The sequence below is a fragment of the Spermophilus citellus genome (assembly GCF_964194105.1).
Source record: "Spermophilus citellus genome assembly, chromosome: 1".
In the NCBI taxonomy this organism is placed as follows: Eukaryota; Metazoa; Chordata; class Mammalia; order Rodentia; family Sciuridae; genus Spermophilus; species Spermophilus citellus.
Window position 1 is genome coordinate 92215745 of NC_138182.1, and position 19899 is coordinate 92235643.

Sequence of the window (19899 nt, forward strand, 5' to 3'; positions counted from 1 at the left end):
CCAACAATAAAAAAATAAATAAAAATAAAGTTATTTATGGAACTGGCTATTGTTCCTTATTAGAGTATTTCAACAAAACTGTCTATTGCTGGTAGTGGGATTTCACTTTCAAATTAATATTTCACATTCAATGAAAAGCAATTAAGATTTAAATCAAAATATACTGTTTTGAATCATTCATAAACAATATCTCTCATACACTATGTGACACGTACAGTAATTAAAGTTGGCATTCCTGAAAGTATTGTTGGTAAGATAGACCTGAGGCACTAGCAGAGACATTGCCTCGTTGTTTCAGCCCATGGTCTGTTGGCATCAGTGCTCCTGGGCCTGTGGTGTGGCAGGGCATCTTGTCAGGGAGCACTTGGTGGAGGAGCCTCATCACCTCATGGCAGCCAGGAAGTGAGAGAGAAAAGGGCGGGCCTTGCTTGCTCCACCCCTCCAAGGGCACACCCCAGTGGCCCACCTCCCACCATCCCCACCCCTCACAGTAGTGCACAGGCAGGTGACAAAGGCCTCTCGGGACACACCCATGTAGGTCCATAGCCCTGGCCCCATAGCAGGGCTGGGATTTCAGGTTTCAATACAAAATGGTGTGTTTCTCGCACCTGCTTGGGTCCAACCTTGACTCTGCCAAGTGTTTATCTCAGAATGCGGAGCTTTATATACCATCTCCATTTTATACGATGAAGGTAGAGAGTTTATCATGCACAGATGTTTATGTTTTTAAAATGTTCAGATTAGACACATAGGAACTGTAGGTGATCCTGGGGTGGAAAATGAATAATGCTGTGTTTTCTTCTCTGAAAAACTGTTGTCATTGCCAAGAGATAAATATGGGTTGGGGGAACGTAAGGAAGCTGCTTGGATACTTCTGGAGTGTCGTGGGCCTCCCTTGCTCTATGGCCTGTTGGTCAAGGTGTCTTTGGCTGCTGTTGTGTTTTGGGGGTCCTATGTCTCTGTGCTGTTCACACAGTTGCAGAGACAGCCAGCTTCTGGTCTGACAGAGGCTCCTTGGCAGGCTGGACCTGCACTATGAAGGTTTCCCGTGGTTCTGGGTGGACGACCCTGAGCAACCCCACCTGTCTTCCATTCTCTGGGAGGCTGGGCTGCTGCCCTCACTCTGAGTTCTGGCAGAGCAGTTGGCCAGGCTCTGCTGCCCAGCAGAACTGGCGAGCTCTGCACTCGGGCCAAGCTGCTGGTGGGTACTGAAGTCACCTGATTTAACTCACAGGTGGAGTCCCTGTGTAGACGATGCAAACACCACACCAGTATGTGTTTTCTGGTGTTTTTTTTTTTAAGACCCACATGCTGCTTACAAGAGACTCTCCTTGCCTGTAAGGACGTGCTCAGACTGAAAGGGAAGCCAGGGGAAAAGACAGTCCACACAAACGGGAAACAGAAAGAAGCAGGAGGAGCCACACACATACCAGATTTAAAAAAAAATCTATAAAAACAGGTGAACTCTAAAACAGGACCAAGTTAAATATATAAAACTGTCAAACCAGCAAGAGGACAAAACAATTGTAAATGCATTATTCCTCTAAAATCAGAACACAAACAAAGCAAATATTAACAGGTCTGGAGGGAGTAGTAGAAACTAACTACAGACTTTTAACATGTACTTTTGGTGTGTAAAGATCATCCAGATAGCAAATAAATGAGGAAACATTCCACTTAATCTATATCAAAATCATCTACATATTCAATGTACTCATTATCAAAATGTTGATTGTATTAGTATTCAAGAGCTGGGAAAAACCTAAACTCCATGTCTAAACTCCAAGGCAAGTATAATCTTGTGAAAAAAACAACAAAGCTGAAAGCATAACATTTCCTGACTTCAAAACACGTTTCAAAGCTGTGCTAACCCACACAGCAGGATGCCAGGAAAAAATCAGGCACATGGACCAATGGACAGAACAGAGAATCCAGAAGTGAATCCACACATTTACAGCAACTGGTATTTGATAAAGTTGTCAAGGCCTCACAGAGAAAAGAATAGTTTCCTCAATAAATGGTACTGGGAAAACTGGTTATCCACACAGAGGGTGGAAATAGACCAGTAGCCATCATCATATGCAAAACCATCCCCCAATAGATGAAAGGGTTAAAACATAAGACCCCAAGCTATGAATCTACCAGGAGAAAACACAGAGAGAATCTCCATAATGTTGGTCTAGACAATGATTTTTGAGGGAAAGTGGCCTCAAGGAAACAAAGCAAAAAGAGAAAAAATGAAATCGCATCAAACTAAAAAGTGTACACACACAGAAAAGAAAACAGCAGAGTAAAGGGACAATTACAGAATAGGAGAAGAGCTTTTCAACTGTCCCTCCAACAAAGGGCTAGTGTATAAAAGGTACTTAAGTACTCGGTAGCAAGAAAGTACAGCACCTGACTAGAAATGAGCAAGACCTGCTTAGATGTTTCCCACAAGGAGTCAGATGAATGGCAAATAGGTCAATGTGAAGGTCTCCAGCAGCACTGACCATCAAGGAAATGCAAATCAAAACCCAAATGAGTATCTCTTCACTTCTTTTAGAGCGGCTGCTATTTACAGACAGCTAGGGCAGCGGGCGTGTGGAGGGAGGGGACCTTGCACACTGTTGGTGGGAAGGCACACACCTTCACGGAAGTTGGCATGGTTCTTCTTCCTAAAGTGGAAGTCAGGCTCCTGAGCCTGCAACCCCTGCGCTGATTCAAAATGAAATCAATCTTGCCAGTCCCAGACAAAATCATAACCAGAAGCTACGAAGGGGGCAATTTATTGCTGCCTATCTGAAATAAATACTTTCTCAAAGATTTTCTCCAACCCCATGAGAAATGCCTTCCTGTTCTATGTGCATCCTGTGCTCTGTGTGCCTTGTGTGATACACCTATTTCTGTCAGGATGTTCGTCTTTTATGTTCCTAAGATGCAGCCATTTGGACAGGACGCTCTGTGAGGAGCACTTGCCCAGCCATGGCACTAACGAGCATGGTCCCAGCATTTATGCCAACACTCTCTGCTTTGTGCTGCCAAGCATGTCCCGGCGGGCCTCAATCTCCCAGACCTTGAACCCAGTGCCTCTGGCACAGGTATTTCCACTTCGATGCTCTGCATTGTCAAGTTAATCTTTAGGGAATCTTTCTCTTCATGTTAGGTAGGTCTACATGATTTTGCATGTCAATAAAAGTAACATTCAAAAATATGTTGAGGCTTGGGGAAGGTGAGATACTAAAGAAAGAATAGTGCTATGGGCAGAATACTCACTGCGGTGACAGGAAAGAGAGGAGGAGCTAAGGGAACCTGCCTTACCCCAGGGTTTCTGTGGGGAAATCAACACTCCTCCTCGTGTGGGCTGACATGGAGCTAAATCAGCCAATACATTCTAGGATTTCCATGTTTTCCCGAGTATATTGAATGTTTTGCCAAATGGGTAACGTTTGTTAGTTTATTTATTTATTTATTTTGCCATGGGGGAGATCCTAGCCTCACTTTTTAGGTTTATGAATAAGTAAAACTTGTGTGCAAACTCTAAGTAATTAAATAGCTTTTTGAGAATTTAAAGAACTAGACAGTTTCAACACTAAATAAAATAGTCAATTATATTTTCAGTGCAATAGTAATTTCACTCTAAATGCTGTACAAGGAAGAAGGTAAGTTATGAATCTGGAGTTAAGTTCTGCAGATACCAAAATCAGCAGTCGCATGGGGGAAATAGACTCATCCTAGAAGTCAATATTTATTGCATCAGGAAAAAAATCATGGACTGATGAGTCCCATGAAGCACAAACACAGGGATTAAATGAGCCCTATCAAGGGACTCCACATCAGAAGCCCCATGTCCATCCTGATCCCAGCTAATGAGCCCCCCACTGCCTCCTTTCTCAGCCTAACAGACAGAACCTGCTGCATAATCAGCAAGGCTCCTGCGCTGTGTTTGGAATTGCACTAGGCCCAGGGAAACCCGAGTTCCTCTTGGATCTCACTGTCCCCAAGCTCCCCTGGAGTGAACTTGGGCTTCATTACTGTCCACAATGCTGGGGGAGCTGACTGGAACCCCAGGGATGCAACCGCCGTCGTCCTTCTCCTGAGATCCGTGCAGATGCAAGCGCTCGAAATTCCTTCTATTCAATTATAAGTTTTTAATTGCTACATTGTAACACTCTAACAAGTCCCTTGTCGCCTGCAGCAGAGGTGGAACTGGCAGGGATCCCAGACCCTGAAGTTGCCAAGTGAGGAAAACAAAGGCTGTCAGGTCACCCAACTCCTCTGTGTTCTACGAGGGACCATGTACCAGGTCGCTCCTCCCCACGTTTTTAATAAGCCCCAATCTTTGTTTAAAAAAAGTTCTGTCTTGGAGGCCCCTTGATGCTCCAGGTAGAGAAATGAGGCTGCCCGGTAACAGCGCTGTGGCCATGGTGTCCCCAGAACATAGCAGTAGGTGGCACACCAGTTAGAACCCGTGGGGACACTGCTGCTTGGCCCTGTATCCCTTTGGGAATGAGAACAAGACGAGACTGCCACATTACTTTCATATTATAAGATCATACAAATAATAAGATAGCATCCTGGAAAGACCAGCCCCGTCCCCCTACCCTGCCATCTTTGATATGGGCATACAGTACAAGCTATGTAAATCATGGATGTGTGGCTTTTCTGGAGTCTGTTCAAGTGGTCTGTGTGTCTACACAGCAATAATTTTGTTAGTGGCTCCTGGGTCATGAATGGAGAGCAGGAGGACAGTGCAGGGCCACTGAAAGCCATAGGGAGCCTCATCTGACAGGCAGGCACCTGGTGGACAGGCCTGGTGCGTCTGGCCTCCCCAGCCTTAATGGAGACAAACCACGTTTCCAGGACCATGTCAGGACCCTCCCTTTTCACCAAAACTATGTCACAGCCAAAACACCAAAACCCTCAATAAGAAAGCCCAATGGGGTTCTTCAAAGGGCTATGACTAAGGAGGCAGGAAATTGAGGCAAAAGAGGGGGAATCAATTTTCTTAAAAACTCCAGCTCTGGGGCCACACCACCCTCTCCTGGAGGAGGTCCATGCAGTGCCATGCTGTCAGGCAAGAGTCAAGAGGTGGACCAGGTAGGACTTCAAGGCCCCAGTGAAACTGGAAGGCAGAAGAGGCACTCTGTCCCTCTCCTTTCTGAGAGGACTCGCTCTCCTTGAGAGTGTCCTCTTTCCCCTGTCCCTTCAAAAAACTCGTGCCCGTCACTTTGAGCAATAGGTCTGAAGTCTGTCTGGGGGCCTTGGCCTGCCTCAGCAGTGCAGAGGTCCAGCCTGTAGCAAGTCCACCCACCACCCCCGGCACCCCGAGAGCTGGTCTTCAGTGCACTTTACCCCCTGCTTAGTTCTTCCTAACTGGACTCTCTAAGAACTGCTCCTTTCTTTGAGGATCTGGCTCTCAATGCAGAAAAACAAACTTAAGGAGTTTCAGCTAGATCTGCAGCTACGGAAAACTGGGGACAGAGATTTCTGATTTCCAGAATGTGAACTCCTCTGACCCACCACGTGGTATATTCTTCTATTTATCTAAGTCACCTTAAATTTCTCTCCATAATATTTTCCAGTTTTCCTAATACAGTTTGTATGTATCACTTGTTGGATTTCTTACAATTTTTGAAGGAATTCTAAATTATATCTCAAACTAAATTTTGTTTTCTCTTTATTTTTCTCAAATAATAATTTTACATTTCTCAGTTAAATTGATGATTTCTCAAGTATATTTTAAACTACATTTCATTTTGTTTCTTTCTCATATGACTATCTTAGTTTCTTCTCATAGTTATCTGTAGATTCATTTAGAAGTTCTACATTAAAAGTCATGTTGTCTATGAATAATGATGATTTTTTTCCTTCTGTTTTGCATCTTTAATGCTTTTATTTTTTATTCTTGCTTTATTGAAATTATTTCAACTTCCAACAAAATGCTGAATAGAAATAGAGACCAGGGGTGTCTTCATTTATTTCTCAAACTCTGGAGGAAGATGCTGCAATATGTCACCATTGTGTAAACTTCACTAAAGTTTTTAAAGGTATTCCTTATTATGCTCTCAAGATTTCTAAGGGTCTGTGTCATTAATAAGCGCTCGGATTTTGCGTTTTGAAGAGATGCTGACATACATGAAATTCCATGCTGAGGTACGGTTTCACTGTCTTAAATATCTTTATTAAGTTTAGGCAGGGGTTATTTTGGCTTCAGAAGAGAAGTGGAAGTGTTTTCTCATTTTTTATTCCATCTGTGAAAGATTGGAGTAATTTCTTGAACAATTCATTAAGGGTTTATAATTTAATCAATGTGTTCACATTTTACATAGCCATCAGAGGACACAACTTTGCTACATTTTTTTTGCAATTTTGATACTTTCTGTTACTTGAAAAGTTGATCCACATTGTCTGGGATGTAAAGTCTATTGTCATAGGCTTTTAATTTTAAATTTTTTTTTTTAGTTTTAGGTGGCACAGTACCTTTATTTTTGTTTTATTTGTATGTGAATCCAGGGCCCTACCTGTGCTAGGCAAGTGCTCTGCCACTGAGCCTCGCCCCGCCCTTCACCACAGGTTTTAACAACATCTTTTCATCAACTTTTTGATGACTAAAGTTTCCTTTTCTGGTTGTGTTACTTGCTATTTGTTGGTTTTCTCTGTCTTTTTAATCATCATGATTGGTTTATCAATTTTATTAATGTTCTAAAGGAGCCCAGCTTTTGTTCTATTGATATTATTTATTGTGATCTTGTGATTTTACTTGGTTTTTTTTTCTTTCTCTACGTTTTTGTGTTCTTCATGTGTTGTTGCTATTTTTTGGTATAATTTCTGCAGCATTTGCCACTTTAGATACCTAACATTCTTATAATTTGAGTAAATATATTTATAATTTATGCATTTTTGATTCAGTGACCATGTAAAAGTATATTGTTTAATTTCCCAGCAGGTGAGAATTTTGTTTTTAAATTACTGATTTCTGGATGAATTCCATTTGGGTCATTAAAACATGCTCTCCTAATCTCTCACCCTTTGAAAGCGTTGGGGGGTGTTACCATCCGTGGCTCAAGTCGAAGGCCCATTCTTTGTGTGGATCAACCTACTTTCTGGAGCATGGTGCGCGTTCTCCTCACCCTTGGGATCTCGACTGGCTCGTCCTTGTCCTTGACCCACCACAGGGCATTCAGGTCCCACCTTAGGTGTGGATTTGCTCATCTACTTCTCCTCTCTCTGCTTGTGGACACAGTTGGGGCTGTGTTGGGCTGTGCTGACCCTGTAGGCCCATCTGTTCTTGTCCAGCCCACTCATCTGCCCCTGCGCCTTCTTGGTCACACAGTAACCGACCCTGTGGGATTTTCCACATGGTGTCTCCATGGCTTGTCTTTTCCCATCCTTTTCCAACCAACCTTCTATGTCTTTATTTTGTGTAATTAAGAAAGGTCTCTTGTGAGAGGAGTGCAGTTGAGATTGACGCTCTCACTTGCTCTGGCAACCATGGACGCTTACGTGACAGGGTGGCTATCCCATGGCGTCTCTGTGTGTGTGCATGCGTGTGCATGTGCGTGTGCATGTGTGTGTGTGTGTGTGTGTACTATTTCCCTGCCTTATTTTGGGAAGCTCACGTTTACACTGTTTGATTGTGATCAATTCGTTCCTTGTACATCATCTGACATAATTCTAGAAAGTCTGCCGTTCACATTCCTGGGACAGGAAACATCGTCAGTTCCACTTGTATAACAGAATCAAAACTCATCTATTCAGCACTTAAAGACTCAAAGTTAGGCTGAAACAAAAGCCCTGTTTGGAAAAAGCTTGAACATAAAATCAGAGTAGAGCCAAAACCTTTCTCTGTGCATTAAAAACGTGTATGAATAAGAGCAAGAAGTCTGACATGTTGAACCCGAGGCTCTGTCCTGAAACGGAGCACCACAGACCTCCGCGTGTCAACAGTGCCTGGGATTTGCACCACGTGCTGTGTTGTAGAGCTGACTTCTAATTCACAAGTTTGCACATACGTAAGGACTAGTGTGATGGTGTGACGCGTGGACTCTGGGTGAGAGAACCCAGTCAGTCAGATGGACTAGCACATCCATCCCCTCCAGCGGGCATCAGGTCTTTGTGAGGAGGACATCGAATCCTTTCTTCCCACAGTACTGCACCATGGACGGTGCCGTAGAACCCCGGGGCCCATCCCTCCCAACTGCAGCGTTGTTGATTGACCAACCCCACCTTCCCCAGCCTCAGATTCGCCATTCCATTCTGTGAGATGACCTCATATAGAACGAGAGTGTGTGGTGTCTGTCCCTCTGTCTCTGCACAGTGCATTTTGCATACCATCCATAGGCCTATCCATCATCCAATCGACAGGACTTGGCTCCTTTTGGTGGCTGACCGGCATCCCACTTCGTGCACACAGCAGAACTTTAAAAGTCCCACGTGTGTCGGCTTCAGGGTGAGAGAGCAGTCGTTCTGCTCTGGGGTTGCGCAGCTTTCTAGCTCTCAGAACATCTTGGTGCCCTCCTGGTTAGCTGCTTTTTGTTACCACCTCTTCTAAAGTAGGTTAGGAGGATCACGGTTTCTGAAAATACATCAGCTCTGTGAGCAGAATGATTAGTCACTCAACACAGTACTCCAGGTTCAAATTCTTATCATCATTCTTCACAACACTTCTCTAATGTTACTGATATGGTTGACCTGGTTTGTTTGAAAGTGTTTGGAAAATTCTCTCAATTTCTGAAATTCTGTGGTTGTGTGTGTGTGTGGCATGGTCTACTGATATATTTTGACACTTTAAAGAACCTTTTAAGTCAGTCACGTGTCTACTGTTGTTTCTGAGTTAGGCCTGTTTTCAGATCTTTAAATATTTCCCCGTTTGCTTCCATGGGTTTCTGAGGGACGGATGTTACTATTTCCATTTCTGCACCAATGCTTCATATTTTCCCCTGTGGTGCTGGAGATGGAACTCGGGGCCTTACACATGCCAGGCAAATGCTCTGCCTCCGAGCCCCATCCAAGCCCCCAAAGCTTAAACGCAAAAAATCCCTCTTATGCTTGGTGCACCAAGAGCAGCCGGCACAGCATGGTGACAGGTGCCGGTGACAGATGCCAGTCCTTGTGCCTGTCCCCGTGACTCCGTGCCACCGTTCACTCCACAGGCCTTCCTGCTCCCTGTGAGCTTGTGCTCCCGGGCTGAGAGCCCTCTCCTCACCTGGAATTCCAGCCCAACACTGGCATGTTTACTTCTGGCCGTTCAGGCTTGATTCTGTTCACTGGTCTTTAAGTGTTTCTGTGTTGCTAGTTTGTCCTGGTGCATTGTAATCCCTCACGGCAGGGGACTTCACTGAGACACCTTCACACATATCACATGATCTGCTCCATTCACTGTGGTGGTTCTGTTTTGATGCTGAAGAAAGTAGAATTCTGAAATGTCCTCCATTAAGTTACAGGAGGGAGGAAAGAGACAAGAGGAGGCCCTTGGGTTAACCACAGCTTCAAGCTAAATCGATTTTTTTTTTAAAAGAGAGGAAAAAAGAAAAACTGCTCACATTCCTCTTCTGTATGCTGAAGATCACCATCAAGGCCACACTGCATTCTGGTTTTGCAGACAAATCTCCAAGAAGTGGCAGAAATGTCTCTGGGGACTGAACCCTATCCCAAGACGTCACCCCTTTGGCTGGAGTATGTGGGATCACTGAACTTTGGGACTTTCCAGTTCCCTGTAGGTTTTTTGGAATGTTGCAAAGCAGGAACAAAACCTCAAGACATCCTGAGGAAGGAGACTGAGCAGATGACATTAAGTGCATGTAGGAATAAGGCATAGGAACCGTACTATTAGGTCAAATTTTAATACACCAATAAATAGTTATAAAGTGTGGAAAGAAAAACAAAGAGAATGAGACCATCAACCTCCTGAGCATAGGGCCTCCCATTTGATTGGTCCATGACCCCCTGGCTCAGTCACCAGCTGGACCACCCCACCCCTGGACACAGACAGAGCCTACATACCAGACCAGGGTCCTGAGACTGAGAAGGCACGGCCTGGCTCAGAATGCCCATCCCCTTGGGATCACATATGTCCGACCTCGTGTGCACCCTAAGAAACCCAAGCCCAGCCTTCTTCCTGGACACTGAGACCTGAATCTTCCTTAAATTTTTTTCTGCAGTGAGTTAAGGACCTGAAAAGTCCAAGTACAGTCTTCTCTGCCTCTAGAGAGACTTCCTACCCCTGGAGGGTGATAAGAGGAACTAAGTTCTTCCGGCTTTGGACAACTGCTTATAGAAACCAGAGTCACTACAAAATAACAGCTGCCCAGCAGCCAGGGTTTTAAAGAGCTGAGCACAGACGTTACATGGCCAGTGTCTCCACTCTAACCTGCTAGAGTCTCAGCCATCCTTGTTGCCCACCACACTGGAGAGGTTGTGTGGCAGAGGGGACAGCCGCTCGCTGTCACAGCAAAGGAAGCCGCTAGTGTTCCTAGTCAGGCTTTCTACTGCCCAGTGCTCGAAGCTGTGTGACAGACGCACTTGCCCTCAGAGCTGATGTAGAAGAGAAGTCAACAGTGAATTTTGTAGCCTCAGCAGAACAGAAAAGGTGAAGCATTTTCCACACAACAGTAAGGAATGAGCAGTTCTTGTTCCACAGAGGACGGAAACTGGAAGCCAGACATCCTCTGCAAGCTGGGATGATGCCCAGAGATAGAGGCTGGCACGGCATGGTGAGGCTAGACCCAAGGGGTGCCCTTGGGACACCTTTGCATTCCAAAATGAGGTCACAAAACATTTTATGGTTTTCTCTTAAATTACTAAGAAGCTGGGACCCATTAATCTGTCTTTCAGAAAACCTCAATATAGCACTGAATGAATGGTGCAAGCTGTCAGGGGGTGAGTGATCAGCTAACAGCTTTGCTAGCAATTGACTCATTTATCCCCAATGGAGTCACACAAACCCATGGGTGAGCTTCCTGGATTAACTAGCACAGGAAACAAGCTTTGGTAAATTCCAAACTGCTGGGACGTGATCCTTAGTTTCACATCTAGAAAGAGTGAATATTTGCCATGTTCAGTTAACGTGCACGGGACTGTCACAGGCTGACCAATTGCTTGCCCTGATTCATGCAGAATTAATAACCTATTGGAATAGTGTAGCTTCAATACGGTGCAGGTGATCCTGGCAGCCCAGAAGTTAAAAGATGGACTTGGGACTCAGCAGTCTTGAAATGTGGATGGGGTTTAAGAAATTTGCTTTTAGGAGCAGCCCCATCTAACTTAAGTTTCTATCACTTGGTACTTGAGCAACTAAAATTAAAAAAAAAAAAAAGAAGTAAAGATGTTAGAGTCTGTAAACAAGTCTGGATGGCACCTGGCATATTGCCAGAGGGAGTGGTTTGTGAAGTAACGCCAGCGAGCCATTAAGTGTGGAGATTCCTTATTGGTTGACTCCTGTATCTAGGTTATGTTAATTAAGATAAGCTGTGTGGAATGTATAAATACCGCTCCTGTCCTACAATAAACGGCTCCCACTCCTGCTGTATCAATCTACACAAGTTCCTCGTCACCCCCTGGCTATTTTGCTGCAGCCGGACTGCGGCATAAAGAAAGAAGGGGAAGAAAAAAATGAGTCAAAATTTATAAAATAAATCACTTTTGATGTGGAGATTGTCATGGTGAGGCTACTGATGTGACCTAACTATGTGGGATACAGAGCATCCATTGGGATTGATCGAATCATCCGTTCACATTACAGTGGATTTATATGCAACAGATGTTTTAGATGGTGAACATGATAAGTGAATAAAGTTAGTGTAGCTTGATTTAAATAAAGGAATGATAGAACAGAGACAATGAAACTCCTGCCCTGCAGGGCAGAGCTGAGGGGTGCGCCTGGGTGAATTCTGGGTTGAGGCATTTGGGTCCAGGCACCTGCATTTCAAGGAGGAAGGGGACCTGGACACTTGGGGCGTCTCTTTACTGCCACGGTGCTGAGTTAGGGGCACCTCCTGAGAGGAAGGGAGGATGGTGGGCTTCTATTTCCAAACCCTGGTCACAGGGAAGTTGACCTTCCTCTTGTGTTGCCGGAAGCAGGGCTGGCAAGGGGTGGACCAGTGCATGCTGTGAAGCACTTGGGCAGACCCCGTCTCTGGTCCAGATGCCTTATTACCTGACGGGTAGCAGGACCAAAGTTGAACCTGTCACTTGGCTGCATGGAATCACTTCCTCCTGTGCCCTCCCAGGGCCCTGTCCCTGGAAGAAGCCTGAAGCCTGCATTGGGTTGGCATGGTCCCATTCACCTTCAAACCTCCAGATTTTTCCTGATTTTTTTTTTCTTTTAACTTTGTGTTTTTGGATTTAAATCAAGATTCTCAGACTTCTCCATTCTTGGTTACTGATTTTACTGAATATTTGAAAATGTTCCTGTCACCTCATTTCATGACTTAAATGTTTTCTGTTTCTTTCTCTTCCTTGCTCCCATCTGGGCTTGGTCCAGCGTCATTTTCTTCACCCTGATGTTCCCGAGGGCTTTACTGTGACGCAGTTGCCCTGTGTGCTTCTTGTCTAGCATAGCTGTGGAGTCCTGCACCTCTACCACAGTCAAGTTCAGAACTTTGTGTGACTTGCCAGAGAAACTCCACACCCAAGTCACCACCAGCTGGGTCCAGTGCTGATCCGATGCGGAGCAGAAGTTCTCTTGCCTTGCTGGTGAAGGAGGGAGGTCGCAGGCTGATGCTGCCCGAGGCTGCCCCCTAGTGCTGTTTTCCGGGAACTGTGAGAGGATGTACTCAGGGATGGTCCTCATCCGCAAGAGAGCAGTTGCCCATTTCCAGGTCTGCAGCTGGGCAGTAGGGTGGGCAGTGAGGGAAAGGACAGGCAGCTTGGCTCAGGACAGACAGAGGCTCACCTGCTCTCCCTGCAGCCATGAAGTGGGAAAGAGAGAACAGGAAGGGGCAATGTCCCCATGGGCAAGCAGCAAGGTTGACACTCAGACACAAAGTGGTGCCTGTTACACCCCTGGGCTAGTACTCCCAAGCCCTGGAGCCCACATTCTCCCAGTCCTAAGGTACGCTGGCCACACTGACCCTGAATGATCCCTCATGCCCAGTCGCTGGTGCTCTTTGTTTCTGTTTGTTTATTTTTTTGTATTTTGGTATCAGGTATTGAGTCCAGGGGGCACTTTAGCACTGAGCCACATCCCAGAACTTCTTATTTTTTTATTTTGAGACAGGGACTCACTGAATTGTTTAGGTCCTCATGGAATTGCTGAGGCTGGCCTTGAGACCCTCCTGCCTCAGCCTCCTGAGCTTCTGTGATGGCGAGGGTGCAACGTCATGCCCAGTGTTTGCTGGGGCTGTCTTGCAGCCACAGCTACTGCTCTCATCAGCTCAGGTCAGCTGACCTTGCCTGGCCCAATGGCCTGGCTTTCGTGTTCCCGGTCTGGGTGATAGGCCAGGCACAGCAGCAGCAGTGTCTCTTGCCCTGCCCAGCCCTCTCTGTGCCCATGTTTACTGCTGGGACTTGGGTGACCCCTCAGTCATGCCAAGAGCCACACTGGCCTCATGGCTCTTTAGTTAGCAGACTAGTGTCCACGGGGGTCTCGAGCATGCAGCAATGCTGGGCACTGCAGGTGTGTCTGGAAGATGGAGACCTCATATTCTAGGGGAAAAGTGGGAAATAAATGCTGGGATCATGGAGTCGGTGAGGCAGTGTCAAGGGCCCACAGGAGTGTGGGGGTGAGGCGTTGGTGAGGAAGGCCTCGGCGGCATGAGGAGGGGGCGAGCCACGGAGATGGTGGAGAGGACCTAGGCCACCAGGACCATGAGCGTGAAGCCTTCCCTAGTGACAACGAGCGTGAGAACTAAGGCAGTCCAGCCGCGCGGGCAAGGTGGGGGTGAGTCCAGGACACTGAGTTCAGGCCTGGGAGTCGGTTGCTCATGAAGCACGTGGGCTTGGCACAGGATGACACTGGAAGTCCTGTCCTGAATATGGGGACGCTTGTCAGGACGTGCACAGCTGCATTGCGGAGAAGCACACTGAGGAGAATGGTGAAGTTGGGGGGTGGCCTCAGTGATGCACCCAGAAGCTGCAGCCATGGGAGGGAGCACTGAGTTTCTGGCTGGGTCTGCAGAAGAGGGCGCTGCATCTGTGGACGATGAGGACAGGACGCCACACCTGAGGCGTTACGTAACAAATTCCTCCAGTCCTGGAGCCTGGTTGTGGGGGTCACACCGGGCTCTTGGTGGGGTCTGCCACCTGGGGTGTGGTGGCACCACCTCATTATAGCCACACATGGCTGGGAGACTGAGGCGGGTCTCCTGTCCCTCATGTGGCCTCTGAGTCCACTTTCGAGGGCTCAACTGCGGGTCCTTGCTTTCTCCCAGAGGCCCCCCTCCAGATGCCATCCCACTGGGGTCTAGGTGTCGGCATAGGCGCTTCAGGGGACACTCAGGTTCAGATAGTAGCAAGGCGACTCTGTGCTCTGACCTGTACACCCTGAAGCATGAGGCGGTGTAAATTGGGATGGGGAAGATGGTGGGCAGAGAGGTTTTCAGCAGGAGGTGAGGAATCTGCTTACGCAGACTGTTGAGACCCCACAGGGGACAAGCCTTCCTCCTCCTGACAGACGGCAGCACCCTGTGCAGGGGAGACGTGACTTCTGTCACAGTGCCCACCGGCCGGGCGTGAAAAATGCTCCACCTGAGGGTTTTACTAAGGTGTGGAACTACGTTCTTGGAAAGATGTGGATTCATGCTAGAAAATAAGAAGGGAATTTGAACAAATCAATGCAAACCCAAGCCAAATCCCAACCACCTGGGAAGGTGGCCTGAGAGCACCACACTGTGTCTGGTGGACCCAGGCTTCAGGGCCAAAGGCTCTTGCCCCCAGCACTCCCCTGATTTAAAATTCCTCACTTGGAGGGAAATGAAGACCTTTATGCTAAATGAATAAGCGTATGTTACCACATGAATACCGTATGTTACCACATGAATACCGTATGTTACAATATATACACCGTATATTACCATATGTATACCATATGTTCTTAACTCACACGTGGAACCTGAATAAATTGAACTCAAAGAAAGGAGAGAGAGGAGGGTGGGTCACCAGGGAGGGAGAGAGTGGTAGATGAGTGCTCAGGGCTTGGAGCCTCAACACACAGGCCAGGTATTCCTGTCCCCGAGACCTGCTGCAGCGCATGATGAGCATGGCCAGTAACACAGCGCGCATTTCAAACTCGTCACGCAAGTCCGTGTCAAGAGCTCCCACCACAGGACAGTGCAGGGCGATGAGGAGAGGGCTGTGTAAGGATGCAGCTCAGTTAACACATGTGTGTGCACCTTAACTTCACTTAGAACCTCCTAAGTGTTCATGCCACAGCTTGTCCATTTTCAGCTAAAAATACAGAAATGAGGAGTTTAAATGGAAGATCTACAGAGAGACGGTTGGATGTTGATTAAAAAAGGAAATAAGACAGATGACATAGTCTAACTCTGTTAGGGCTCAGACAGGCTGGATATGGGATGGGCATAGGAAAGGTAGCAGACAGTCCATTAGAACGTCAAAGAATTCTAATTTTGGATGACAAATTTTAATTCCTAATAAAGAATGAGATACATAAATATGTACAGCTAAAGGTGCACCTACATGTATGTCTATGAATTTCTGTGTGTACAGAGCTTTACCCCAAATCTTGAGAGAAAACCGTTTTCCCATGACTTCACTCTGGGCAGAGCACGGAGTCACTCTGTTCTAATGCTCTGCTTGCTGTGAACGTGCTCCTCCACACAGGACCCTTGTGAGTGCTCCCTTGACCTCCGAGTTTCTCAGGCTGTAGATGAGGGGGTTCAGCATCGGGGTGATCACCCCATAGAGCATAGAGATGAGTCTGTCTCTGGCAGGGGAATGTTGGATGGAAGAGGGGCGGATGTAGGTGAAGATGGTTGTGCCGTAGAAGAGGCAGACTACCAGGAGGTGGGACGCACAGGTGGAGAAGGCTCTGCGCTTGCCTTCTGCTGACCGGATCCTGAGGATGGTGCAGATGATGTACACGTAAGAGACCAGGGTGGTCAGGAAGGCACTGATTCCCAGTGTGCCTCCTACCACTAAAACAAGCATCTCTGCCACGTACGTGGAGGAGCAGGAGAGGGCCACAACCTGTGGGATGTCACAGTAGTACTGGTTGACCAGGTTGGACTTGCAGAAAGACAGGCGGAAGGTGGACACAGTGTGCAGGAGAGAGTTGAGGAACCCAGCTGCCCAGGTCCCACACACCAGCTGGACACAGTGCACCTTGGTCATGATGAGGGCATAACGCAGAGGAAAGCATATGGCCACGTAGCGGTCATAAGCCATGACGGCCAGCAGGAAGACTTCACTCCCAGCTAGGGCCACCAGGAAATAGAGCTGCACTGCACACCTGAGGAAAGAAATGCTGTTCTCCCCGCTCAAGAGGTTGTGCAGCATCTTGGGGACAGTGGCTGATGGGCAGAAGATGTCCAGGAGGGACAAATTTGCCAGAAGGTAATACATGGGAGTGTGCAGCTTTCTCTCCGTGCAAAGGGCCAAGAGAATGGCCCCGTTTCCCACCAAGGTGATCTGGTAGATGATGGCAAAGACCATGAAGAGAGGGTAGCGCACCTCGGGGAGGTCAGAGAGCCCCATGAGCACAAACTGCGTCACTGTGCTGAGGTTGCCCACGTCCATCTGCTCCCTGAACAGGGCCTTCCTGGAGGGAAGGAAGCCAACAAGCCAGGTTATGTCTAGAGAGCAGGGAGCCCGGGGCTGGGGAGCTCTGGGAAGCAGTGGGCATGTGGTGGACATGACCTGTCAGCCCTACTGACCAGGAGGTGTAGCTATTTGAACCAGGAGGTGCAGCTATTTAAACACCTGTTGGACACAGCTGTACTCTTGCCATTTCTTGAAATAGTCCTGCTAGGTTCCTTTTCCAGAGGACGCTGCCTGAGCACCTGGGGACTCTGGTGCCAGCCTTCACCACCCTGAAGTCGCAGTGGAGCGAGCTCTGAGCAGGGCTCTGTCTTCTGCTGGGACACTTGCCTCGTGCTGCCCTGGGTGGTACTATCCTTGGTACTAGATTCCTTAGAATGTCCTGGACATTCATATTACCTGTTATAGGTGTCTATGTCTCATATATTATCATTCTGATTAGGGGTGCAATCATTGATACGTGCACTTAAATCAGAATCAGCAGACATATGGAGAAACATGAGCTGAAGAAGTGGATTGCACTAGAAGTACCCAGACCTGGAAGAAGTCAGCAGGAGCATCCCCACACAACTTCCAGAGCAGCCTCCCGGGTCAGCATGGCCCTGCCCGGCCCACAGAAGCCCAGTCACCGCCTCTTTACAGGAAGCTTCGTTCAATGCCACAAGTAAGCCCTGTGGATTTTTTCCCTCTAACACTACATGCATGCAGTGGAAAATTCAAAGATAAAACTGGTCAGAAAATAAAATCCAAAAGTTACTTTCTCTGGTCCTCATATGATCTATTTAGCCGGGTGGCAGCTGGGAATGCTTTCTTTCTCAGAGAACATGGGTGTTACCACTTAGACACAAGGATACGTTTCCTACCTGGCAAGAAATGCTTTTCAGTCTGCTTTTCTATTTCCTGAAAGACTTGGGTAAGAATTGCAAGAGTTCTATTTTTCCCTCCTCAAGTAACACCAGGTTTGTTAACACTGTTCTTTGGGAAAAAACAAAACAAAACAGTTTTTAGTGATATCTTAAAATCAAAACCTAGGGAAGAAAATTGTTATAAGTCATGGATTGGCAGTGATTGTTCTTCATCTGAGGCGGGATGTGTAATGAGGGAGAGAATGGTTCAGGGAAAAGCTACCTGTCATCTCAACTCTTAGGTCTGGAATGCTCTCAATTCCACCAAGTTTAAAACTCCTGTCTGCATCTTTATGTATGAATATCTTTAAAACGTACTTGTATGTTGAGAACCATCCATGGGCTGAGTGTGGATTGTGTTGCACGTCACAGCCAGTGAGGGGATGGGTCTGGCACTGGAATGTCCCATGGCCCCCCACAGGGATAGACTGCCTGGTGCAGGTGAACTTCCCCCTCAGCTCTGCCAAAGGTCCCACATAGCACTGGAGATGGGGTGACCTGCTGTAGCCGCACAGCCCCTCTGAGATGGGTGTGACCGGCCAAGATGCCAATCAACCTGCGGACTGCAAGACCTAAGGAAGCAAGACTCCACCCTGAAACCTTATCCCTGCCTTTGATGTGCCCCATCAGTCAACATGGGAGCCATTCCTAACTGTCTGGCTCCAGCTCCTCTGTGGACTGGACCTATCAGGGACTCCCCTGGTGAATCTGTCTTTCTGATCTTGTCTTTTGTTCTTCACCAATTATTCTAGGCTTTAATTTCTCAGGTGGCTTATATCCTCCTTGGCAGGAAGAACCCCCAAACGAGGCTCTGACAGCCTGGCCATATTAGTACATTTAAGTGAATAAATAAGGCACTTTTCTAACCCGGGGAGCAGTAACTTGAGAAAGTGAACACTAACTTCCAAGATAGTTACTCATTTTCTTTTTACATTTGCAAATTTGACTTTAAAAAAAAAAACAACACTATGAGGAATGAGTATCATTCAGACTGATAACACACTCCGTTCCTTCCTCAAAGCTACATAATCAACAATTATCCTCCAAAAACTGTTGCATTTTCATTAAATTTTGCACTTGATTGTTTAAAACTCAATAAAATTTCCTGATTTGACATGTGGAACGTAGAATTTGCTCATGTGGTACGTAGAATTTGCTCATGTGGTGAGGGAACTTGTGTTTGGAGTAGCAATCTCCTTCTACTAAACTTAATTAAATCCTGTTTAATCAGCCATCTAATTAGAAAAATAAGAGTCATATTTTTTCAGTGTTTTGCTGAGGAAGAAGTTCCAGAACCTTCCTTGTCAATGTGAGGAATCAGGAGTTGATGGACTAGAGATTAAGAAGAGTGCTCATGAAATGCAGCCTTATAGGTGCTCTAGGTGGCCGCCTGGTCACACACACCATGGGAACCCACATGGGGGCTGGCGGGCATCATCTCCTTGGGAAATCACCCAGATGTCCCACCCTCCAGTGTTTGACTTACCCCTCTGCCTATGGCCCAAGGCACGTACACCGCACAGGAAGCTTTTCTCTTCACAAAAGTTATTTCAAGTTTCCACTAGCTAGAGAACAAGAGAAGAAAATCATGAAGCACAAATAGCCCACATATAACCTAAACTTCATGCAATTAAAATTACTTATTTTACCATATGCATATCAAGGCAATATGACATTTAAGTATTCTTTTGTAGGAGGTTATATTACCCATAAAAATACTCAACCAGGAGGCCAGATGATCTGGACAGCACATCACATCAGGAAAGAAATGCAAACTCATAGATTGCATTTGGATGCAGTCAGGAATTTAGCCTGGCTTATATTGCACCCCTTTTCCCCTAGGAAAAATGACAGTAACGATAATGACCCTAGGGGGAATACTCTTCTCTTGCACATGATCCAAATTGAAACCAACTGACTAACAGAAACTCATAGATAATCAATCTCAGGAAGTTTAAAAATGAGTCTAAATCCTGTGAGTGCCATCTTTGATTCTAATGATGGTCCTGGGTGAGGTAAAGCAAGACATTTCCTGCTAATGCACTTGTCATCAAGAGCAAAGAGTGTAGTTGTCAAGGTGTCTGTATTCATAGCAATCATCCCTCCAAAGTAGGATTATATCATCAGATACTGACACACGTGCAGCTCCATGGCAAACTCCACACGTTGTCCATGCACCACTCCACGTCTCCTCTGTGAAGCTGTGTGCCACCCACACGACACCTGCGTGTGCAGGGTCAGACCCGTGAGTGTTAGTGCACCCCGTTCCAATGGTGACCCCAACTTGATTTCCTAG

At 46.6% G+C, this 19899-nt stretch overlaps 1 protein-coding gene across 1 annotated transcript; it reads right to left on the bottom strand.

Annotated features, from left to right (window-relative positions):
- Positions 1 to 15723: 15723 nt before the first annotated feature.
- On the bottom strand, positions 15724 to 16677 carry LOC308643871 (olfactory receptor 5V1-like; the record flags this gene model as incomplete). Its single annotated transcript, XM_081284244.1, has 1 exon — positions 15724 to 16677. One exon carries the CDS (start codon positions 16675 to 16677, stop codon positions 15724 to 15726), a length of 954 nt encoding a protein of 317 aa, XP_081140370.1.
- Between the last annotated feature and the right edge of the window lie 3222 nt (positions 16678 to 19899).